This window comes from Urocitellus parryii, chromosome 14, assembly GCF_045843805.1.
Source record: "Urocitellus parryii isolate mUroPar1 chromosome 14, mUroPar1.hap1, whole genome shotgun sequence".
In the NCBI taxonomy this organism is placed as follows: Eukaryota; Metazoa; Chordata; class Mammalia; order Rodentia; family Sciuridae; genus Urocitellus; species Urocitellus parryii.
In genome coordinates, this window is record NC_135544.1 from 10,100,440 (window position 1) to 10,125,915 (window position 25,476).

General features: G+C 43.1%; 1 protein-coding gene, 1 long non-coding RNA gene and 1 other non-coding gene across 13 annotated transcripts in view; 1 reads left to right on the plus strand and 2 right to left on the minus strand.

Annotated features, from left to right (window-relative positions):
• The window catches only part of LOC113193907 (uncharacterized), a 106,497-nt gene extending 97,505 nt beyond the window's left edge, over nucleotides 1-8,992 (minus strand). For 4 of the 6 annotated variants that reach the window (XR_003302203.2, XR_003302202.2, XR_013342398.1 and 1 more), the window contains exon 1: nucleotides 8,923-8,992. This is a non-coding gene — a long non-coding RNA (uncharacterized LOC113193907). The remainder of the gene's footprint in view (nucleotides 1-8,922) is intronic. The other 2 variants (XR_013342395.1, XR_013342396.1) reach the window with 1 other exon arrangement.
• Nucleotides 1-25,476, plus strand: part of Plekha2 (pleckstrin homology domain containing A2) — an 83,423-nt gene that overhangs the window by 5,005 nt on the left and 52,942 nt on the right. For 2 of the 6 annotated variants that reach the window (XM_026404685.2, XM_026404688.2), the window contains exons 1-2: nucleotides 9,088-9,173; nucleotides 21,746-21,909. In XM_026404685.2, coding sequence (XP_026260470.1) covers nucleotides 21,769-21,909 — 141 coding nt within the window. In that variant the 5' untranslated portion in view covers nucleotides 9,088-9,173; nucleotides 21,746-21,768. Of the gene's footprint in view, nucleotides 1-8,457; nucleotides 8,720-9,087; nucleotides 9,174-9,256; nucleotides 9,354-10,101; nucleotides 10,155-21,745; nucleotides 21,910-25,476 lie in introns of those variants that run through there. The other 4 variants (XM_026404686.2, XM_026404687.2, XM_077792452.1 and 1 more) reach the window with 4 other exon arrangements.
• Nucleotides 12,123-12,195, minus strand: Trnaa-cgc (transfer RNA alanine (anticodon CGC)). The gene has a single exon. It is a non-coding gene; the product is annotated as a tRNA-Ala (tRNA).

Genomic DNA, 25,476 nt, shown 5'->3' on the forward strand with positions numbered 1-25,476 from the left:
TAAAATTTTCCAGAAAACTATATTCTTTTATATTTCTACCCACAATAGGCCATGATCCAGTTTATCTGCATCCTCTCCAGCATCTGGGATTGTCATTATTTTTTATTTTAGCCATTTTATAGATGTGATTACCTCATTGTGGTTTTCCTCATTATGGTACAATATTTTTAATTTATACAATTTTACATTTTACAAACTTTTTATATCATCCTTATGAACATCAATTAAGAGCATTTTTATTAAGAAAAATACACAATGCACACAATATAAAACACACAAAGAGCATGGGTGAATCATGAAATCTGCTCTTGTTACCTCATGGGTGATCTCCTTCCCAGAGACCGCCACTCCTACCAGCAAAACCACATGAAACAGTTCACCAGAAAACAAAGGCCACTTTGAAAATAAAAAAAGATTTAAAAACACTGCCTACTACGCTGACCACTCGTTTAATTATGCAGAGCATTTTGAGGTTACATCCTTTTAAAACTGAATATTTGTTATCAAACACACAAAAATTATCTCTGAGAATGATATGTTTGGGGAAAACAGAGGATAGCTGCTTTTCGCTGTTTATCTTTTGTACCTTTGTCCTTTATGCTGTATGTATATGTATGAGCCTGTTTTCTGTTGCTATAACTGAATACTACAGTCTGAATAACTGACAAAGAATAAAGGTTCATTAAGTTCATGATTCTGGAGACTGGAAGGTCCTCATTGAGGGGCCACATCTGGTTACGACCTTCTTACTGGTGAACCCCAAGGCAGCCCAGGGCATCACATAGCAAGAGAGGCATATACCTAAAAGAGACAGAGCCAAACTGGCTTTTATCATAGATCCACTCTCAAGATGACCCATGAATTCATTAAGTCATTAATGAATTGATCTAGTCATGAAGACTCTTCTCAGCCACCTCTAAAAGGTCCTACCTCCTAATATCTCACAATGAGGATGAAATTCTAACACGAGTTTTGGTGAAAACATACAGATAGAAGCATATATCTCCCATTCATAATGATGGAAGGGCATGATTCCACACATTCTTTTTGCTTTCCTTTGTTTTCTATGTTTTATAATAATGGTCTGCTTGTGTTTAGAATCAGTGATGTTAAACTTGGTGCGCTTCACTAATGTTCCCAGGCATATACTGGGAATAGATATTTTTTACTATGTTCATCCAGAAGTGTTTACTGATAGTAACCCCCATGTGGGTTCAATGCTGAGGAAGTGAATTACGTAACCGGTCTGTGCAAAAATAAAGTCAAATATAGTGCTAAAACATGGTCAGGGATTCAAAAATCTAAGATACCTATTCATTCTCTCACTCTGATCTGGGAAGGCTTGGTTTTTCCCATAGAATCACAGGGTATTGCTGTGGATTCAGGAATCCTAGTGGTGCACTGCACTTATCCAATCTGACGGAAAAACAATGCCATCAGCATGAATCAATAGGAATGGTGCATTTGACCAGCAGACTGTTATTTCTGGGGACAGGATACACACTCAGTTCTGAGGTTTATGTTAGTGTCAGACTTAGCAGTATAGCAATGTTTTCCAAACTTTGTTGCTAGGAAAAAATTTGGCATATATATGTATGGATGTATATGTGTATGTGTGCGTGTGTGTGTGTGTGTGTGTGTGTGTGTATACATATATATCTCCTGTTTATATTTTACATTTTATTTTAAATACACATTTCCAGGTGTTCACCAAAGTTTTATCTATTGTGATCTTACTTTATTCCTGTCCCTTAATGCTGTTTCTCTTATCCTATAAACAGAAATTTCCGAAGTGTCATCCACTTCCCATATTTTCTCTACTCTCAAGGCTCTGAGAATTTGACCTAAGAGCTAGCCCTGGGTTTGGGGGCAGGGATCACTGCACAATGATTCAGAGTTCATGGATTCAGATCATGACTGGCTATGTGATTTTGAGACTGTCTTTCTCTCTTTACAACCTCAATTCTTCCACCTGTGAAAGAGTCTATTCCTCTGAGGGTATGAAAAAAGAAGTTCGTTCTTTGTAATGAAAGTTTCAGAATGAGATACAAAGATTTTAATCTAAAGGCATGATACTGATTATTTTATTTATTTATATTTTGTGATGCTATGGAACCCAAGGTCTTACTCATACTAGAAAAGTGCTTGACCACAAAGCCAGGCCCCTTATACTGATTTTTAAAATTTAGCAGACATCCTCAGCACTTAACATGTGCTGCAAAAGCATTAATTCATTCATTTGATCCCCAAACAATGGTATGTGATAGTCCTCTGTTATCACCGCCTTCCACATTTCATAGGAATATGAGAGGTAAAGTAACTGGTATCTGGTTATTCCGCTAATCAGTGACACAGACCGGAATGCTAGAGTGCAATAATTTGGCAGTCACTAGCAATGGAATTGCTGCTTATTCACTTCTGATTGTGTCCCTTTCTTGCTCAAAAATCTTCAGTGGCTCTTGAAGTCTAAAGTAATAAATACAGAATGCTCAGCTTAACAATAAAGATCCTCCAACTACTTCCTTTCCTGTTCTATTCCGCATGAAAATCCTTCATACATCCTCCTGTGCTCCAGTTGGACCAGACAAACCCTAACCACAATTCCCTGGACAGATCCCACGCATCCATGCCTTGCCTTGAGAATCTCTTGATCTGGCTTTCACCTAGTCTCATCCCCTCTTCACTTTTCCACATTTTACCTTTCCTTCAAGGTCCTTCCGGAGTGCCATCTCCTGAAAACATTTTCTCAACTGTGCCTGGCTGATAATCTTCCCAGAGAATTCTCTCTCTTCCCTCCTCTCTGCCTGCATCAGTTTCTGGCTATTATGACAGTTATTTCTGCAGATGCCATATTCCTCTCACCTTAATAAAAGGAGGAGCCCCTTGAGGCATGCATTGTGATTTCTTTCTCCTAGAATTTTAAGATTTTATTAAAAATTTAAATCATCCTTCTTTTCTTCTTTTTAAAAATATTTTTATTTGTAGATGGACACAATACATTTATTTATTTTTATGTGGTGCTGAGGACTGAACCCAGTGCCTCACATGTGCAAGGCGCGTGCTTTACTACTGAGCCACAACCCCAGCCTCCTTCTTCTTCTTTTGATAAACAAAATGCCTGCTTTTTGTTTAAAACAATAAATATTACAGAAAACACATCTGTTGGAAGTGAAATTTAGTATTCTAACCTCTCTAACCCTGCCCTAAGAGAATTGTGGTTAACAATTTGGAATGTATTCTTTTAGACCTTTTTCATGAATAAAGAGTTATAAGTAAAGACATGTAAGTAAATATTTATTCACAGAAAGAGGGTTATATTGTACATATAGCTTTGTAGCTTTTTAACTCAAAATATTTAGTATTTTTAATATACATAATCATCTGTCTCCTTTTGTGCTGAGGACTGAACCTGGGGCCTCATGCATGCTAAGCACATGCTCTATCACTGGACTACATCCCAGGCTGATCTCATTCCTTCTCTCTCTCTCTCTCTCTCTCTCTTTTTTTTTTTTTTTTTTTTTTTTTTGGTACATGCTCTATCACTGGACTACATCCCAGGCTGATCTCATTCCTTCTCTCTCTCTCTCTCTCTCTTTTTTTTTTTTTTTGGTACCAGAGATTGTACCTAGGGTGCTCTACTACTGAGCTACTGATTTTGAGACATGGTCTTGCCAAGCAGCTTAGGACTGAGGTTGACTTTGATCTTGCAACCCTCCTGTCTCAGCCTCCTGAGTCACTGGGACTACAGGCATGGGCCACCTATTTTTTATCATTATGAACAATGCTGCGGTGAATACATACATATATATAATAGTGTGTGCATATATCTCTACATTTACATACTCATATAACTTTCTGTGGAACACACTTTTCAACATGAAATTGCTAGGTGAAATGGAATAAATTTTCTATGTAATGATAAGTATAAAAAACATGGAGGGGAAGGAGTCTTGGTTTGTCTTTCTGCATCCTTCACAAGGCTTAACATGGCATCTGTCAGTGTGGTCCAGAAATCTGACATCAGGCTGCCCTGGCCTATATTCAGGTTTCATCTTTATTCCCCAGTCACTTCATCAACATATAGTGGGGAAAATAATAGTACTTGGCTCTCAGTGTCATTGTAAGGCTTAAATGAGATAATATATGCAAAGCAATTAGTATTTAGTAAATACCTGAAAAACAAGTAAATGCAAGGTACATATGGGAGAAAAATGGTAACAAGTTCAGATAATTGTTGAATGAATAAGACTAAACAGAACAATGGTAGTTTGAGTAATCTTTCTAGAAATGAATGGTGCAGAACCATTCATACTTTGCTAATGAAACCAATAACAACTACTTATAAAATGACCAGCTAACATTAGATGTGCAACATGTAGCCTTGGAGAAATTTATATCTGTGCAAAATTAACTGGCTTGAATCAGGATCAAAAGAATGACCTTGGCCTCTTCAGTCCCATACTTTCCCCAATGGAACTAACTGGTCTCAGCTGAAGATGAAACCTTATATAATGGGTATGTCTGAGGACAGAGAACAATACAGTTCCCTTGAGGATACACTGGCTTGCCGGGTTTCTGTTCTGGCAACTAAAAGGCTCAGGGGTCACTCTAGTTAAACTGGGCTAACTGGGCTGTACGAAATAACCATACAAGAGACACAAATACCTTTTTCTTTGGGGTCGCTGTGACGGCTCCTCTGACCTTAAGGGTCCGAAGAAAGAGAGAGAGCGAGAGCACGCGCTGACCCCTTTTATTGAGGAGAAGCTATTCAAATGAGGCAAGGGGTCAGGTTTCAGGGGGCTGAGTCTATCTTCATGATGTCCACTGTCAGCAGGTTGACTGACACCTGGGTAGGCCACACCCAAGGGCACAGTAAGAGGAGCGGACACACACAAGGCACTTCCATGGAAGATTCTATCCTAAACAGGGCAAGGGGTTATATTACAAAGGAACAGGTGAGCATAGCTTCACCCATGGGGCTGTAGCAAGACACACCCATTTCTGTGACTGAGCGCCTCAGCACCCAGCTGGGGAATGTAACTCAGTCACCCGTAAGGTTGGCCTCCCACACTGGTTCACAAATGGAGGGTATTAGGTGATCTAGTTAACTAGCCATCAACACTGAAAATGGACATAAAGCATATATATATAATGGGCTAGGAAAGAAGATGAAACTTTCTGTTTAGATTTTTAGGTTCCGAGCCAGATGTCTCCACATTCATGGAATAGTTCCTACCCAATATTAGAAGATTCTAGGGGTAATGACTCCTGGACTCTAGAACTAGCTCTACTATTAACTATTTGCAAAATCTTGACCAAACTGTTGAACCTCATTTTACATTGGTCCAATGAGGAGACTGAAATAGCTGATGTGAAAGGCTCTTTTTTGACATCCCTTTCTCCACAGAGTCACATTTTCAGAGCTGTTTATTGTACTTAAAAAAAAATTAAAGCATGAAATCTGATAATGGAAATACTTTCAAAATGTGTCAATAATGATAAAAGTAAGAAGCTAGACCCCAAAAGGCCTCATATTGTGTGACTCCACTTATATGACATATCAAATTTTAGGCAAACCTACAGATTAGATGGAAAACACGTTATTAATTACCAGGAGCCAGGAGAAGATAAGAATAGGGTTTGACCACTTAATGGGTATGGGGGCACCTTTAGGAGTGATGGAAATGGTCTGGAACTAGATAATGGTAATAGTTGCACAACACTGTCAATGTACTAAATGCCACTGCGTATAAATTTAAAATGATAAAAACAGTGACATTTATGGTGCATGTGTTTTACCATAGGAAAAAAGTTGGGGGTTGGGGGCGGTGTGAGGAGGGGGAATACACATGCAAGAGAGCACAAAAGAACTATAGCAGGATGCACATCAATTGACACCTGCTCTATGGTACCTGTTAGAGGATCTGGGTGTACAATGTCCTCTGAGGAAGCACTGGAGAATCCAGGGATGCAGGAGTGAACATCACTGCATAAACTGTCCTCTAAGGCCAGGCCCTGATTGGGGCAAAAGTGGCACTAAATGGAGAGGTATGAGCATAATCTAAAGTTCACTGATTGCCCTCCCCTCAGCCCATGTTCTTGCCCTTCCCAACCAGAGTCAAACTGTGCCCCAAAATGGACCTCTTAGACTCATTTCAAAGTTCAACTTCTTCTTGAGAACTGAGCCCATAGGGACATCTCACTCTTTTAAATGCTGATAGCACAACTCACTTGTGCCAGTCCAGTGGGCTAACTGGGCTGTACGAAATAACCACACAAGAGACACAATACCTTTTTCTTTGGGGTCGCTGTGACGGCTCCTCTGACCTTAAGGGTCCGCAGAAAGAGAGAGAGCGAGAGCATGCGCTGACCCCTTTTATTGAGGAGAAGCTAGAGAGCAAGAGACTGCCTGGACCTTCTAGTCATACTTATATCCTCCTAAAGAGATCCAGGGCCTTTTTGCCTTGCCTTTGCCTCCCAGGCATCCAATACAGTAGTGCTCAGAAAATATTTGTGGCTCTGTGAATGAGTGATTCAGGCAGGCCCCACAGGGAGTAGAGTTTTATGGATTTTAATAGGAACCATACCATGAAATCCGAAACTTTCACCTCACTGCTCATACTAGAAATCATCAGTTGCAGCGGTTTTGTTGGATAAGCTGCTCCCAGCAAATTCAACTAGAACTGGTGGTTTCCAGTATGAATCCTCAAAAGGAGTTGTGCTCCTTTTCACACTAAAAACAATAATTAAAAAAACCACTTATATAGCCCTATCACGTTCAACAGCAATCTAAACGCTTTGCAAATGATGATTCATAACGACCCAAATGTAGAAACTGAGGCTGTGAGACATTTAAGGAGTTAGCCCAGGGAGCAGAGGTAATAAGCACCAAGGCTTGGATTCAAACTCCAGGTATCCTGCGTCAGAGAAGATACTCTCCAACTTGATATGGCTGCCTTAAACCCAAGTGCTTGTCAAAAACCTCCAGGAATGAAAACACACACACACACACACACACACACACACACACATTAATGTTGATGTATTTGTTTCAGGAGAATTTTTTTTTTCTGTGTCCTCCTTTTCTTTCTCATTCAGAGCAAAATATTCTAAAGCAGTTTTTTTTTTTTCACACCTGAGAGAGCGGTGTGGCTCATTTTCGCTGTAGCAATCAAAATGGAAGAGGAAACTTGTGTGGTTTCATCATTGGTGCTTTCGGGGTGTGTGCTGCGGATTGTTGTGCCTTCCTCCTGGCTCACCTGGCCCTCTCTCCCCCAAGACTTGCTTATCTCAGGGGTCGGGGAGTCTTTTTATAAAAGTCTGCCTCAATCCTGGGATGCGGACGGGCCTTTTCTTCCTTCCCTCAATCCAGTCCTGGTCCTGGACAACCTACCCCATCACCTCCGCGGTGCTGGGGAGGAACCCAGAACCCTGTGCCTGCTAGGCAAGCGCTGCCACTGAGCTGCACACACCCCCCACCCTCCCAGCCTTCCCTGTCGTCTTCTGCCCTCCTTTTCCTGAAGCCTCGTTATTACCGCACACACTTAACCACATTTGCATCAGAATCCCCAGCAGCGGCAGTTGGCGGTGCTCTGTCCCAAGGTGAATCCACTATATTTAGGCTTCGGATGTTGTCCGTCCGTGTGGCTTTAGGAATATCTAAGTGACTATCTCCCCACGTGGGAGGCCGGCGTCAGAACCCGACAGACCTGCCTTTTACTAATTGAGGACCCAGGGCAAATTACTTAACGTCTCGGAGTCTCGGTTTCCTCATCGTAAACGGGATTGATACCCAGAGGTTGCTGTGTGGTACCGATGCGGTAACACGGGGCGGCATCCAGCACAGTAGTTCTCTTAGATCCCCCTTGGACAATACCTTTGTAATGCAAACTTGTCTGTTGCCTTTTAAAAATATTTTCCCCCTTTTCTTCCCAGAATACCCTCATGCTCTGAGCGCAGGAGGGGCTTCTTTGCTCACACTCTGGAAAGTTCCTATAATCCCAGTTAAGAGCGCTACGGCCCACTGGGCTCTGGGGTCCCATTCAAGACAACCCGGAACAATCTACTATTCGCTCGACCCCGACCCTAAATCTAACTGCTCAGCCCCAGAAAGACTTTAGGGCTCAAGACCCTAGTGAGGGCAGGCTGAAGTAGCTCGGTGGGGCTTCAAGGGTGGAAGGATGGGGGTTAAAGAGCGCGCGCTCTGGCTAGCCTCCCTCCTACGACTCCCCCGGCTTGGACACCTGCTGCCCGGGACTCGGCGACCCGGGCAGGGCCTCGCGTGCGTGACGGTCTTCTTCGCGGCCCGCAGGCACCTGCACGGCCGCAGACGGACAGCCAGGTGGCAGGGCCGGCGCCTCCGCCTCGGGGGCAGCCTCCCAGGCGCGCCGCCCCCGCCTCCTGCGCACAGCCCGCGGCGCCCGGCCGCGCCCCCTCCCAGCCCGCGGCGCCCCGGCACCCCTCTCCTCCCCCGGCGGGCTCCGCGGAGCATTGTACTCACATCCGGGGCTGGGTTTTGCTTTAATGCGAAACGTAATTAACCCGGAAAAAAGAGCCGAGAGACAGGAGAGAAGAAGGGGGTAAAGAGGAGGGGGAGAAGAGCGTGAGGCGCGACAGACACGGAGAGTTGGGCAGCGCGATTAAGAAATCCCCACCGCCGGGGAGGCGGTCCTACTCCGATGTAACCCACCCTGACGAGCCCCGGCCCCTGCACCGCAGGGTAAGTTGGGCGTCCCCACGGGCCGGTGAGCCGAGAGGCGCTGAGGGGGTTTGCAGGGACGAGTGAGGGCCGGGGGTCAGAGGAGCGCTGGCGGGGGGCAGGCGGCGGAGGGGAGCGGAGGGCGCGCACGCGGGGTTGGATGCGCCTGTCCTGGTGGCTGACGGCGGGTGAAGGTGGCCGCAGTCCCTGGCGGCCTCCCTTACCTCTCAGGAGAGCCCTGAAGGCAGCGCCTCCTCCAATCCCCTGGAGCGTCCTGGGTAGCCAAGGTCGCCACCGCCAGGGGTCGGGCTGCGGGGGTGGGGCCGAGGGGGAGTGTGGGGGCGGGTGTTCTGCTGAGCTGCATTTTCTCACGTTTGCAGCCGCGAAACTTCTGTGCCGGTTGTCGCGCTGGGGCACCGGCCCCGCAACGACTACCCGGGCTGCGGGTAGGGAAGGAGAGCAGAGAACGTCCCAGGCAAGTCCCTCGGGCACGGAAGGTGCCATGGAGACTCTTTCTCTTCCCCCACCATTTATTACTTGGCAGGCCTAGAATGCTACCCAGGGGAGACCCCTCCTTTCCTCTGGGTCTGCTCTGGGGAAGTGGAGGTGACTTGGGGAAAAACTGCCCTAAAACGCAGGTCCGGTGCCAGATTAGGTAAGCCCTTCGAAGGGAGTTGTCTTTCTCGCACCAACTTCTTCCTCACCTTACAAGGCTTCCCTTTTCTGCTCCAGTCCTGGAGACTATATCATTTTGAGAGAGAGAGAGAGAGAGAACAGAATAGAAAGAAAAAATAAGCGGGGGCTAGGATAGAGGCCAGGCTGTGTAGGAAGGAAAGTGTCCTGGCACGTCTAGAGCAGGCGCAGCGGTGCCAGCCACCGAGCACCCTTGTACATCTGCCCCAGGCCAGCCCTGCCCCCAGCCTTTCTCCTTAAATGCTTCCTTCCTTCTTAACGAGCAGAGGTTCAAGATATATCTTCTGCTTCTAACTCCGCTGTCCCTTTCTTTAGGACTCCAAAGGGTTTTTCAGAAGAGTGTGAACACCAGAGAAGGCTGGGGTGAGGGTGGAGAGGGATGGGGTGGGGGTCTGTTGTACCAGGACAACTACCGTGTGGCTTCTAGGACCCCCTCACACTGCTGAGTGGTGGTTATACTTGGGGCTGACTGGTCCAAATTGTCCTAAATGTTGTTCTTAATATATGTGACTAAGTCTCCCTCTTTTTTCTTTCTTGTCCCCCCCTCCTTTGGTGACAAAGCTTTGAACAACATCAAAACAAAAGATTTGAAATTAGAAGTTGTTTTTTGTTTTTTCTTTTTTTCCTTTTCAGTCGCATTCATTTGACAGCTCTTGGATAATAAGGACATGCAAGGTGGTGATGAAAGACACTCAACCCCTGTCTTTCAGGAGCTGATGGTCATGTGGAGGTTGCAGACTGTTCATAGTATCTGGAATACAAAGTGAGGGTCAGTGTGTGTTTAAGATACCAGAAGAGGCTTTTAAAAAGTATGGTCATCAATGCAGATATTTGCCATCTCAGTTGTGTGCCACGTGGAGGCAGATGACTTTTGCCATAGCAGAGGTCTAGGTTGTAGTCTAGCCCAATGTAGAACATCTACTGCACGCTAAGTAGATGTTTCTTGAATGAATGAGTGAATGGTAGTGCACGAATTGACTATACTTGTTGGAATAGAAGAGAAAACAGTATGGCAATAGTTTAAGTTGTGGAAATTTGGCCCACTGGCCTGGTTCATGGGGATTTTCTCTGGCTGTGGCCTTTAGACTCAATCATCCTTTGGTTCATTTTACCCCATTTTTTTTTTTCAAATTGTTGGTGGCTGATATTGGGAGCCTTGCTCACTTCACAGATGGGTAATTAAGTGGGTATTGGTTTGGAAGTTGCCTGCCCTTTGGTAGAAGATTTTTGCAGATCTTTTTTCCTTGTCATTGGTGTTTTCATCTTTTTTTGTGTGTCTGAGAGAGAGGAAGTAGGGCTTGCATATGCCATTTTGTCATCATGGTAGGCTGAAACTTTGTATTTTACTGAGGCCAAATAAATTGAGGACATGAAGGTTTTGGTTGGTGGTTGCTTATTGGGAGATTCTGCAAAGGTGGGAAAGGAGACTGGAGATATAGCTCAGAAGTGTAACGCTTGTCTAGCATACAACAGGCTCTGAGTTCTATCCCTAATACCACCATAAAGGGGGAAGGGACACCCCTGTCCGTCAAGCCCCAGACCAGTCCTCTTTCTGGCTCACCAGGTGTTTGCTAAAAGTACTAGTACATCTCAGGACCCAAGCAGCAAGACCATTTTCTTCCTTTGTTATGTGCATCCAGCTGGCACTTCCTCGATTTCCTGTTCTTTTCATGGGGCAGGTGCCCAGGCGGGTGATGCCCATGGTACAAGGCTGGATGACTCAGATTAGATCTTGCTCGTAGACCACAGTGCAATAAATATCCCTTCTCAATCACTAAATCTGCTGCACTTCTCCTTATTCTGGCTGTTGTAGACCTAAGCCTTGGAACATAGGATCTGGCTGCTGGGATTTTGGTTGCTCTGCCTCCTCTGTTCCTGTCGTGAGCAGAGTTTGGGTTGCCTTACTTTCAGTTTCCCATCTGTCTTAGTGAGCTAGATACAACTCTGGCAATCTAATCTGTTAGGCTTTGGAAAGGAAGGAAGCAGAGCAAATATTATAGTATGACAGCGTATGGGAACAGAGGAACCCTAGCCCTGCACAATATGAGGCCATTATTGAGACAGGGACTTGGGCAGGTTGGGAGGTGGGAGGGATGTGGTCCCTTCCTGTCTGTTCTGAGGAGGCCTTTGGTTGGTGCAGTGGGATTATACTTGGAAGACCCTGTTGACCTTTGTTGTAATCTGGGGTTGCTATGTTCTTCCCTCCCCTGTCCCCACTTTAAAGCCCAGCCAACCTTTCAGGCCTTACAATTTATCTTTCTTCTGAAAGTCCCTTCTCTGTTCTGACCCCAGCTAATTGAAGTGACTTGCTGCAGATTGTGGAGGGCTCAGCCCTGTTAGAGCAGGAAGCAGGGACCTCATGCCACCCAGTGCAGGTGAAAGGCTTTCAGCATTGAGCCTGAGGTGTACCTTTTGGCCCATAAAGGTGACCAGCTGAAATACAGAGGCTGGGAAGTGAGGTCCTCTTGTTTTATGCCTTTGAGACATGCTGCAGTTCAAATGCAAAGGCTAGGGGACTTGCTGTTCCAACAGCTAGGACTCCAACTTGACTGGCTACATGCAAAGCAACTTTGTGCTATTGTGATTCCCCCAGGGGTGGAGCAAGGCAGCTTCAGGGTCCCTTCCTTGGAAGCTGATAGTCTGTTAACTTTCAGGTAGCCTGTCCAAGATGGAGTCTGTAGATCTTTTAGATTTTTATTTATTTACTTATTTTACCTCAGACTTTTTCTTTTGATGGTTCTGGGGATTGAACCCAGAGCCTTGTGCATGCGAGGCAAACACTCTACCAACTGAGCTATAACCCCAGCCCCTCAGCCCCTCTTGGAGACTTTTTAGAGATGAAAATATTGTGGTTTTTGCAGTACAGGGAAGAGTAAGGGATCCCTTTCCTTATGAGAGGGTTTCCAATGGCACAACCCTGCCATTGTTATTTGCTCATTGATATTTTAGGGCAGAGAGGTCCTCTGTACCCTGCACCTGCTTGTCCAGTGTTAACCATGGTAACATGCAATAGTAAGGGTAACCATGAACCCTTTGTTAGGCACACAATCCTCTCTCTCTGTTTCTCTCTCTCTCTCTCTCTCTCTCTCTCTCTCTCTCTCACACACACACACACACACACACACACACACACACCTTCTACAATGCATAATATACATTTTAACAAGTGTATATACTCAGTGCTTATTCTGTGTCAGTCCTTGTGTTAATCACTTTTTACACATTATTTCTTTTAATCCTCTCAGCCCCCTTTGAAGTAGGTAAAACAATTATGTCCATTTTGCAAAGGAGGAAATAGGCCTACAAGAGTTAAGTAGCTTGTCCACATTTGAATCCAGGTCCATCCAACTCTAAAACCCGTGTGATTTCACTTCCCTCTCCACATAGATGGGTAACTGAAATCAGCACACCCTTTTTTTTTTTTAATTTTTAATATTTATTTTTTAGTTCTCGGCGGACACAACATCTTTGTTGGTATGTGGTGCTGAGGATCGAACCCGGGCCGCACGCATGCCAGGCAATCGCGCTACCACTTGAGCCACATCCCCAGCCCCCAGCACACCCTTTTAAATGGTCATTTCTTGCCAGAGTTTAAAAATAATCATACTGATCATTGTCACCTGCACATCCTCCTTGCCACACCCAGTCCCTCTTCCTTCCCTAAATCAAGAGATATGCTTTTAGACAGACGTACCTAGGCCACAGATATTTCCCCCCTACACTTTGTAGGAGGAGAAATAGTACTTTCTTTTCATTTTCTTACTGCCCAAGTTTTGGTGTCCTGTGGTTGTCACAGTATAGCTCTGGGCCTTCTATGCAGCTGTTGTTAGAAAGCCCTGCAGTAAAACTGCATTCATTGTGTCTTCTAGTTGGGGAGACCTTCAGGATTCTGAATTTCAAGCATCTCTGCTTCTGTAGGCTATGTATAATCCAAATGTGGCTGCCCGCCTGCTCTGGTGATCTTTCTGGTGGAGCCCTGGGCAAACCTTTGTTGCCTGTGTTCTCTACCAGCTCCATTTCTTAGATGAGGCTGCTATTGAGAGAGGTCATGAGTGTTTTAAATATTTCTTTGTTTTGGCATTTTCATTTCAGTGATATCATTTTTCACTTACTCTTGCCTTTTCTCCAATATTCTTTTCTTTTAAAAAAATTATTTCTTGAATGTGTTTTATCCTCTACCCCCAAATTCTGGGGTCCAGCAGGGTTTGGCCATCTCAGGGTCAGTGTGGCACCCTTTCTGAACCTCCCCATTCCTGAAGATTTTTGCATTCCTCACTCTGCACTTCCGCTGGGAACATGTTCTCAGTACATTCCCTTCTCTCTCACATTATTCTCCTGCATTAGACTACTGGAATTTGCTCTTATGACCGTTACAAAATGCAATGATATTATAGCAGAAGGAAATGGATGCTCCCACACTTCCTAAGTTCTGATCTTTGGCCTGTTCTCAGGGATGTGCTCTGAAATAGCTTTGCTTGTGTTTTGTTGTTTTTACTGGGCTGTTAGCATGGTTGAGCTCTGTGGCTCTACAGTACACACTTCTGTGTATCAGTAGACTTTCTGCTGCCATGTTCCCCAAGTATTCTAGCAGTAATTGAGTAGCTGTTCTTAACCTCAGTTCCAGTCGGCTGTATTAACCGATCTCTCTGACACCTCAAATGTCATTTCCTGGTATACTTTCTCTTCTTACAAATTTAGCAGTTTCTTGTTGGGGTACCTCTTGCCTACTGCTGCTGCTGTTGCTTTCACCAGAGTTAGCCTTAGCAGGGTTAACAAAGCAGGAGATATGCTCATTGCATGTCCTGTGACTTGTCAAGGGGCACTGTCTTGACTTTTTCTGGAGCAAAATCCCAGGAAGTCCCTGTCCTGCCAATACAGGGTAATGAGAAAGAAAAATCTCTAAATTTTAAAAATGAATCAACTCTTTTTCAGTTTTTAACTGAGGTTGTAGTAGGTTTTTTAGTAGATTATTTTGTAGTTTGAACAGTACTATTGAAGACTTTATCTCTGTTATCATTTTCTCTCCTTTTTATTGATCTCAAATATAGTCAGGCAAATAAATATTCCCATATTTCACTCTATTCTTTCTTTAGTCTCTCCAAACTGTGTTAATTATCTTAAAGATCAAAAGGGCTAGCCAGGGGTTGGGGATGTGGCTCAAGTGGTAACGTGCTCGACTGGCATGCATGGGGCGCTGGGTTCAATCCTCAGCACCACATAAAAATAAAATAAAGATATTGTGTCCACCGAAAACTAAAAAATAAATATTAAAAAACACTCTCTCTCTCTAAAAAAAAAAAAAAAAAAAAAAGGTGGGGGCTAGCCAAACATGGTGATGCAGGCCTATAATCTAGAGACTTAGGAGGCTGAGGCAGGAAGATTCCAAACTTGGGAATAGCCTCAGCAACTCAGGGAGGCCTTAAGCAACTTAGTACAACCCTGTTTTTGTTTTTTTTTATCTCAAAAGTAAAGTGCCTCTTGGTTCAATCCTCAGTACCAAAATAACAAAAACAAAAAACAACAAGAAAATAAAGGAATCAAGATGGCTGATTTAGCAAAACACAGTTTTATTTTCTTCTTATAGTGAACGATTTTATTTTTCTTGCAGTGCTCTGGCTTGAACCCAGGGCCATACACGTGCTAGGCAAGTGTTCTACCATTGAACTACAACTTTGGCCCCAAACCACAGCTTTTATAACTGCATAGTTTGATAGCTTTTTTGTTAAAAGAATTGAAATATCTAAATCTTCATTTATTCATCCATTCTATTATTATCATTAATTATTATTATTGTTGTTATTATTGAAATGGATCTCACTGAGTTGTCCAGGCTGGCCCCAGACTCCTGGGCTCAATTGATAATCCTGCCTTAGCCTCTTGAATAGCCAGGACTACAGGTATGTGCCACTATGCTCAACTAGCCATTTATTTAAAAATGTCAATCCTATCTTCCAGATTGTAAGAGGGAAACCCCTAGAGGTTCTGATCAGGGTCACCCTTTCCTTTTCTCAGAGCACTGATCATGGTGAGGCTCAGGTGGGTCTGAATATTTGGTTGACCCAAGGATGTGAACTCCTTTTATGAAGACCAGAGAGTAAGAAACCAAAACTAGCAGGGGAGAGGATGCGACACTCCTAAGAATCTCTGGCAACAGGAAATAAGACACCCAAATAAGTTGGAGAGTGTGAAGCCCATTGGGCAGGTATCTGACTCGGGTAATTGTGATGTGTGAGATATTGATTTATTAGAATAGATCCTCAAAACACCAAAAAAAGTCCCAAGAGAGCTATAATTTAGGCAAGGTTTTATTTGCTAGTGTACTCCCCAGGATTGAGAATTTTTTTTTCAACTTCAAAACTGTGTGCATAGGGTGGGAGTATTTGTGGAATTAAATAGCTTTCTCTTCTGCTAAATAAAAGTAACACATGTTCCCTGTAGGAAATTTAAAGATATGGAAAAACATACAGGAATAAATAAAGTTCACCTATAAACCATAGATAATACGCATTAATAGTCTGGTGACTGTATACCTAGTCTTTTAAAAAATTTATACATAGGAATACAAAAATAATGTTTACATGATTGGGATCATATTATACATAATATATTATGCACATTATGATATTGAGATTATATACATCATTTTATGCCTTCAAAAAACTTATTATCCGGGCTGGGGTTGTGGTTCAGCTGTAGAGCCTAGAAGGTGCGGGGCCCTGGGTTTGATCCTCAGCACAATATAAAAATAAACAATAAATGTATTGTGTCCAACTACTACTAAAAATAAATATTAAAAAAACTTATTCTGTTATGGTGATTTTCTAAATTTTATTTGAAATTACTTGAAAATACAGTTTTTTAATAATTGTATAAATTTTCTTATGTGAATATCTCAGAATTTAAATACCCCTGATTATTGGAATATTCGGGGTGTTTTTAAACTTTTTTTGTGGTTATAGATTCTGTCACAGTTGCCATCTTTATTTGCATTTTTGTTTATTTACTTGGATGAAATCCTAAAAGCAGAATTACTGGGTCAAAGACCTGGACATTTTTAGCTGTCTTGTTACATATTGCCAAATTGCTTTCCAGAGAGGTTTATCCTCTAGTCCTGGGTGTATAAAAATCTTAGGACATGTTTTCAAGTGGATGGCATCTGTTTTAAGCATCAGTCTTTTCTTTCTGTTGTATCTCTTTTAGTGTCTCTGTCTCCTACCTGGAGTATATTCTATTTTCTCAGAGTTTGTGTCCCAGCCCTCCTTGTATATTATAATGAAGGCCTAATGAAGATCTCTATTGTGGGGCAGTTTTATCTTGGTTTGAACCTTCCTGATGGTAGAACCTAGGACATTGAAGTGGGCAGTAGAAGAAATATTTTGGAGCCCTCATTTCAGTGTAGGGAAAGCAGCTACTGACTCTCCTCATGAGCTTCCTCATGAGATTCCAGTCAGGAATCTCAGTGAATTACCATTTAACTCATCTTCTGGTGCTGATTAAGGGGTGACTCCATACAAATTCTAAGGTTCACTTTTACCTTTAATTAAACATTTAACTTATTTTTCATTTGCATTACATAATTAGGAAATTATATTCTACTGAAGAAATCTGGATCATATAAAGCTTCCCTCTTATTTTGTTTTTTACTAAAATATATTATTTAGTTATTTGAATTATATAGGGCCACGTTTTGGTTTGGTTTGGTTTGGTAAGTGGGACATGCATGTGTGTGTGTGTGTGCGTGTGCGTGTGTGTTAGAGACAGACATACAAACAAGGAGCTTATGTGCACACACACACCCTTGCTTTAGCCTAAGTTTAGAAGGTAAAAGAAGTAAAAAATAAACATGAACAAATGTTAACTCTCTCTAGTCATCATTATATGTTTCAAACTAGCAGCAGTTTAAAATAATGAGGACTTTCAATGTATGTAAGATTATAGTGATGTTAACAGTATATTGTTGCAACACAAATAGATAAAATATTTTTAGAAAACAATTTTGTAATAGGTCTCAATAATTATTATAAAAGATCATAGACTATGATCTAGTCATATTGTTATTTGAAATTTATGTTCTTTCCATGTAAAAGAAGAAATAAGGCACAAAAATATGACGTTTTAGCATCATTTTTAAGAGCAAAAAAATTGGCTATAACCAGTCTAATTATAGAGAAACAATAAAATCAGAGCACTAATGTTATGCAGCTGTTAAAAACTGGTTATAAACACATAAAATGTAGAAAATATTGATAATATTATAAATGTAAAAAAGGTCAGTTTTGTGGATAGAGACATGAAGAAGCTTACATAAGCATGCATGTTGGCTAGAATGGTTCTAAAAAACATTCCAACCTTGTTATATTATGATTTTTTGTACAAAAACTAAGAAAATTCAGGAGTTTTGGAAAGACAGGGTATCCAGTGGGGTGGCTGAAGTTCCTTCTGTTACAGATATTCTATGCTCCTGGTCGGCAGCCTGTGTGGAGGAAACTACTTGCTGAATGTATTCATTGTGATATTAGGTCCCAGGAAAAGGGACCAACTAGAGAGAGGGTTACTGTAAGCCAGCATGAACACTTTCTGTGTTGTCCCAGGAGACATAGTAAAATGGAGTTTAAGGGCCCAGGGTATAACACAGTGGTAAAGAACTAGACTAGTATGCATGAAGCTCTGGGTTTGATCCCTAGCACCACCAAAAAAAAAAAAAAAAAAAAAAAAGTACAATTCAAGATAAGTGATTTTTTCAGTTAGAAAACTGATTAAAACTCTATAACTGAAGCACTGTTGTGAAAGTTGGAAGGACATTTTAAAGCTTTGTCCTGGTCTTGGTAAGGGAATTTTTGGATAAGAGTAAAGTCATCTCTCAGTATACTTGAGGGATTGGTACTAGGACCCCCATGGATTCTAAAATCCATGGATACTCAAGTTCCTTATATAAAATGATACAATCTTTGTGTGTAACAAATACATATCCTCCTGTAGACTTTAAATCATCTTTAGATTATTTATAATACATAGTCCAATGTAAATGCTAAGAAAACAAATCTTATACTGTATTTACTTACGTGGTATTACTTATGGAATAAAAACAGAAATATATATGTACAGTATAGACACAATTTTAAAAAATATATTTTTGGTCTGTGGTTTCTTGAATGCATAGGAGCAGAGAGGCCTGGCTGTGTGTGTGTGTGTGTGTGTGTGTGTGTGTGTGTGAAGTTGTTACCTACTTTGGATACCAATTGCTAGTACCCCATTGCTTCCTTCACTGCTCAGTTGGAGGCTGGGGAGGAGTGGCAGAGATAATTTTCACAGAGGCTTCTATGAAGAAGAGAAGCCACTAGAGAACTACATAGAAGAAGAGATAGTGACATGGTTGAAGAGGCAAAGCAGGGGGTTTGGGGGCCTTGGGACAGCAGGCTCTGTGAACCAGTTCTTAGCAGCTGTTGTGACAAAGGATATTCAAAGGGACCTAAAGGATCCATCAGAGGACTGGGGCTTTGGACCTGAGGTTTGTGTCATGCACCATCGTTTGAGCGTGTGGCTCCTGCGTAGGTTGGTTAGTTATAACCACATTTCCGTGTAATGCTTGGTTCTCCTGCAGCTGATCCATCCCCTACCTCCCACATTCTTGATGAGCTCTGTGACTCAGCTGCTTCTCAGGACATCTGAGCAGCTTTTCCCACCCTGGGGATAGATCCACAGTCAGGAGATGTTGTAACGGGAATTCTTTTTCTTTTTTGGGGGGGTCCATGAGAGTTTCCCCTACCCTGTGGATCCATGCAATTGGGAATTTCCCTCAACACAAGTAGACTTTTAGAGGATGTAGAAAGAATGCCTTTTCCAAACTTCTGGTTTAAGAAAGGACAGGCATTTGTTACTCCTGTAGGCTGAAAAGGGAAGTTTGAATTCCAGCCTCAAGTTGGACACTGTGTTTCCTCACAGGGCTCAAAGCCAGCTTTATTCTTCCACTGCAGTTTGTGTGATTTTTCTTAGAGATGTCAGAGGAGTAGCAAGAATTCTGTAGCCCCTGCAAATTCTGTCTCTGGGACTGGTTTGGTATCAGGTAATTGGCCTGGTTTTCATGGTGGAGGGCTAATGATCTCCCTCCCTATATGTGCTGCTAATGTAGGTGGTGGTACTTTATGCAGGGGTATCCCCACCCCCACTCTTGCCCTCTACTTCTGCTATGCTGCTTCCTCCTCCTCAGCGGTTTTTTTTTTTTTAATTTTTTTAGTTGTAAATGGACACACAATATCTTTATTTTTATGTGGTGCTAAGGATGAAACCCAGTGCCTCACACATGAGAGGCAAGAGCTTTACCACTGAGATATAGCCCCAGTCCCTCAGCTCCTCTTCCCACTTTTTATCCTTTTCTCACCTCTTCTTTTACTTCTCCTTCTACTCCCTTCCTGGCTGCATTATTGCATCTTTGCCCTGTTTCTTTGGGCTTTACTCTTTTGCTCCTCCCGTTCTCTTTCCTCCCCAGTGAGTATCCCTGGGATCTCCTGATGCCTCCACTTGACAGCTGCATCTTCTGTTCCTCTTGGGATTCTGACCTGAGCTTACCTGACCGCTGTTCACTGCGGTGTGTATCTGTGTGTGTATGTGAGTTTCTCTTGGGGCAACCTCTTGACACTGCAGGGCCCTTACAGAGGTGGCAGAGAATAGACCATAGCACTAGTTACCACCTTTAGCTTGAAATCATGAGGATGTGTCTCCCTACTCTGGGGGACTGCCCTGCTGTGGGTCTGGAAGACTAGGGCTGTCATATCTAGAGCTTGCTTCCTGACCCAGTGTCATGTCATGGAGGATAGCCTTTGCCAGCTATCTTACACCTTTGCTGGACCTTGGTGAGCCATTATGGAATTTACTGTGTTGGAGTCAGTTAGGGTTTGTTGGGTGTTACTTGTTTTTGAAAATCTGAATGTCATGTGGTGCTCTGTAGCCCTATGGGGCCCCTGTCCTGTTCTATACAGTGTGTGCATTCAGATGGGGTGTCTCTAGTTGTTGCAAGGTGCTCCTTCTTGCTGGGGAGGACAATAGAACTTCTGCCCTTTCCTTTTGCCCTTCAGAAAGGCCCATGGAAATTCTAGAGAAAAGAGAGAGAGGTTTGATGGTTGGCTCATCTCACATTACCAGAGATGGTATTCTGGAATCAGTGAAAGTACTCAGGGCTTGGGACTTTGTTCTGATTCATCATTGTTTCAATAAGTAACAGCTGGGCAGCTGCATGAGTCTGCTCAGGTGACTGTAACAAAGTGCTATAGACTGAGTGGCTTCAACAACAGAAATTTATTTTCTCACAGTTCTGGAGGCTGAAAGTCCATGCAATTGTGATAATAGGTTGGTTTCTCCTGAGGTCAGAGGGGAAGGATTTTTCCAGCCTCTGTCCTTGGCTTGTAGATGGCCATCTTTTCTCTGCATCTCATGTAGTCTTCCCTCTGTATCCAGATTTTCTCTTCTTGTAAGGATCCATCATAATGGACTAGGGCCTACCCTATGACCTTGTGTTAATTTAATGACGACTTTAAAAACTTTGTGTCCAAATATAGTCATATTGTGAGGTCCTGGGGTTAGGACTTCAAATAAATTTTGGGAGAATACAGTTTAGCCCATAACCTTAAAGTAAGGTAAGTGCTACCAGGCTAGGGCTGAGGGATATGAACTTGCCACAAGGCTCCAGAAACTCTTCCATGTTTAATCCTGAGGTGCCTTCACGGAGTGGGAGGGGCTGCTGTTCTGAATAAATTCCTGGCAGAATTTTATCCATGAATTGGAGTTTAAGTTCTTTCTGAGATAGTTTCTTCATGTATAAATGAATTATGCTCCACTGACTTCATAAGGCTTTTGTGCAGAGTTATAATAATTGCTACTATTATGAAGTGCTTAATGTGTGCCTAAGCACTTAACTTGCAGTCAAAATCTTATGTATATGTCTAGTATGTGCAAGGCCTTGGGTTCAATCACCAGCACTACCAAAAAAAAAAAAAAAATGTGGCCTCACAATTAATAAGTGTCCAGAACTGGAATTTGAACCTGGCCCCAGATCTATAGTCTAAGCTTGTATCCTTCTGTATATGTAAAGTGCCTGATGCTGACTATGCTTGGCAAAGTTAGTTGCCTTGGGAAAGTTAGTTGAATACATGTTAGTGGATTCTGATAACTCTTCATTGAGTTGGTAGAAGTTTCCACTGGGGTCTGGTTAGGGTGGGACACTTCGTAACCTAGGGAAGGAAGGTGATGAACGGGTGTCCCAACCTAGCCTCTTGCAGAAGTGAGTCAAGCCAGGGAGAGGTGAGGTTCCCACAGGTCCTGCTTCACCCTCTTCACCAGCACCTCCCTCCTGCCATGCAGGGTGATGTGAGCAGCGCCCAGGAATGCCTTATGTGGATCGGCAGAACCGAATCTGTGGGTTTCTGGACATCGAGGAGAATGAGAACAGCGGCAAGTTCCTGCGGAGGTACTTTATTCTGGACACCCAGGCCAACTGCCTTCTGTGGTACATGGACAACCCCCAGGTGAGAGGCTAAGTGGAAAAAGGGCAGGGCAGCTGGCTGCCCATCACTGCCTGGGAGGAATGCAAGTGGGATTAGAACTTCATCTCATGGCAACATAAACCTGCTGGTCAGTAAGAAGGGAGAAGCCTTCTGCCACACAGGCACACAACATACATACACAGACAGACAGACAGGCACACACACACAAATTCAAGGGCTGGGGTTGTAGCTGAGTGGTAGAGCATGTTGTTGGCACAAAGTCTTGGGTTCAGTGGCTCACATTAAAAAAACCCAAAACAAACAAAACCCTCTCAGATCTTAGCCTGGGGAGAAAGAAGCTCTGCTGAACCTAGAACTGTTGCCTTTTCTCATGCACCAAGAATTTAACACTTGCAAAAGTCAGGCAGAGGCCGGCCAGGCTGGCTCCAGGCTCCCAGGACTGCCGTGTTTCCTCTTACCCTCTTGTAAGGGATGTGGCTTGGTGGCTACTCCTGCTCTTCCAGTCTGGGGCCCCTCCCTAGCAGAGAATGTGACCTGGTTCCCTGAGGTGGACAAATGTTGGGCTTTAATGGTCTCCTGAATCAGGAAGTCCATAGAGTCCTGGGTTGGAAGTGACCTTGGAGTTCACCTATTTTGCTTCCTCACACTACAGATGAGAACACTGAGTCGCAGGCTTTGTAATTGATCTGGGAAAGGGCACAGTCAGTGTCCTTAGCATTTTGTGACAGGCACAAAGATGGGGGCCACCTAATTTTTATTGCAATGCCTGCAGTCATCCCTGATTTAGAAAAAAAGTGTACTTTGAGAACTTAAGTTTTTGTTTTTTTCTTTCTGGCGTGGAGTGCTACTAACTCTTTCCTTCCCACTGCCCTGGAGCAGTTTGGTGGAATGAGGCTGTAAGGACTTGACATGGCTTCTGAACAGCGAGATCATGGGTCATGGCTATGTGGGGAGGGAGGAGGATGTGGGGGTTGGGATTTGGCTCTGTTCAGAGGCTTAGAAAAAGGAAGATCTGAGTATTGGGGGATAGATTTTTGCTTTAAGATGTGATGTGGAAAAAGAGTCATGTGAATCTTTGTAAGTCATTATCCAGGGTTCAGTCCTCTAGAGACCTTTGGCATTTGTCCTCTGGATTTGATGGCTGAGCAAAAATGTTATAGATACAGAAACCATATGCAGAAAGCTGCTGTGAATTGCCGTTTCCAGGAAGACTTAAAGCTGTGCTCCACATTTCACCCCACATCTCTGAAAACCCTGACACTTACTTTTTTTTTTCTTTATTGATTTAATTTTTTGCAGTTCTTGAAGGTTGAACCCAGGGCCTTGCACATGCTAGGCAAGTGGTCTATCACTGAGCCCTACTCCAGCTTTATCACTTATTCTCACTTGAGCATTCAGTTTTGGGGGTTCACTTTGGGTCCTGCATATGGACGTTGTTACACCCTCTGCTTGTCTTGTTATGTTTTGGTCCTGGTTTACCTTCAGACGCTGCTACATCATTTTCCATCTTTACTCTGTGCAGGTCCCCACATCTGGGTCCACAGAATCATTGTAAAAGGAAATGCTAATGTACTCTTCCCGCTGGAGGGGTTTGGAATTAATTCTTTGTTGCCAATTGTCTGAGCTTCTGCCACAGTAAGGTAGAGTCCTGGGGGACTTAGGATCCCTGGATCTTATTTCCTCTTTGCTTTCCCCACTTGATGTACCTTTTCCTACTCACTTGCCATGTTAGCCCATTTGAGGTTATTTGAAGGTTATTTTGAAAATCTTTTCCTCTTGATTTACCTGCTTCATGCCTTCTTCCTTACTAGCACTGTCCTGAACCCAAATGTACTTGCTGAGGTCATCCTGCCCAGCTGCTGCTTACTGCCTCTCCTTGAGAGTTAGACCTTCCTTCAGTCCCTGGCTGTTAGTAAGAGATTACCCCAGGACCATAATATCGCTATCTTGGATCTTGAATATTGCCAACTGTTAGGATTTTTCTCACTGTGACCTACCTTTTGATGTTATTGTTACTTGGGCCCAGAACCTGCACTGACCTTGGATATTGTGCCTCCTGGGCTCTGTGGGATCATCTTCTGTAGCAGTTCCTATGATGTTCAGGGCAGTCTGTTTTTCTTCCCTGCCAACTGAGTTCTCAGGATGCTTTCTGTGTTAGAAACTTCTTTGAGTTTAAATTACCAAATAGAACTTGTGGCCCTATGCTGAGGATTCTTTTAGATTTTCCTAGCTGAGTTGGCATATGCCTAAAAAGAAATACATAGTGGAAATTTAGAACATTTTACTTCTTCTCTTGTCGGGTTAGTTGTTTTTGTTTATAGCCAAGCAAGGGCTCCAGATTTGAGGATGCATGTTTTGGTAAATTGTAAAATGGTATTAGCAAACATTTATTCCTTTATGACAAGCACAATTCATTGGGTTTTCATTTCATTCTGACAGCAAGTCTCACGGGTAGATGTTGTCCTCATTCTAAAATTAAGGAAGGTGAGCAGAGAAGGGAAGAAGTTTGCCCATGGCTATATGATAAGAAAGTGGCGGAGCCAGGATTCTAAGCCTGAAGATGTGACTCCAGTGCCATGGCCATGATTGCTAATAATGAGACAGTCATTTGGAGTCCTCAGAAGAAAAAAAGCCTTCAATGGTAGTCTCTGATCAAGAAAGAGAAGCTGGAGGATCTCAGACCTAGAGGGCAGAGAGCTTGTCACGTTTAGCTTTTGATGCAGAGCATCCAGCTTTGATAAATGTATTCTCAATAAATGAACGAATGAGCAAATTAAAGAGGGCCGGGGAAAGAGACTGTCAGAAGGCAGGTCCTTAGGAAGTCTGGCATGGTATTACTGCCCTCCTGGGATTAAAGACAGGGCCCAACTAGATGGAAGTTGTGCAGCATGGGGCACCCTGGGGATGTGGGGAGAGGTATTGAGAACTATGTTTGGTCTTTGAACATCTTTTATAGGGAAAAGGAGACCCTGATGTGGTTGGTATCCTCATCCTTGGACAGGCATTAATAAGCAGAGATTCTCTGAACCCAGGTCTCCAATCTTTACCTGGTAGTTGGTGTTCACTCCGTCTGTCTCTACAGCTATTGACTGTATTGCTGTTAATTACTAACTGCAGTTTACTTACTGAGTGGTTATCATATACCAGTCATTGTGTGAAATGCTTTGTATGTGTTATCTCATGAAATCCTCTGATAATCTCAGGCCCTTGGGATTATTATCCCTCCTTGTTCACAGTCACATAGGTGGTTAAGTGCAGAGCCAGGGTTGGAGCCACATTTGTCACTTTCTTCCTTTTTATGATATTTGTGCTCAGTCCTGTAGATGATGTGGAAGGTGAATTCAACTTCAGGTTTAGTCAGGGAGATGAGAACAGAACACACAAAGCTATATATCTCTAATAATTGTAATGCATCATTGTAACAAGAGAGGGTATCATCTGTTGCTGATGCCAATACCCACAGGCCAACATTTTATTTCTATCAAGAGATAAGGTCTGGGGCTGGGGTTGTGGCTCAGTGGCAGAGCACTTGCCTAGCACATATGAGGTCCTGGGTTTGATCCTTAGCACCACGTAAAAATAAATAAG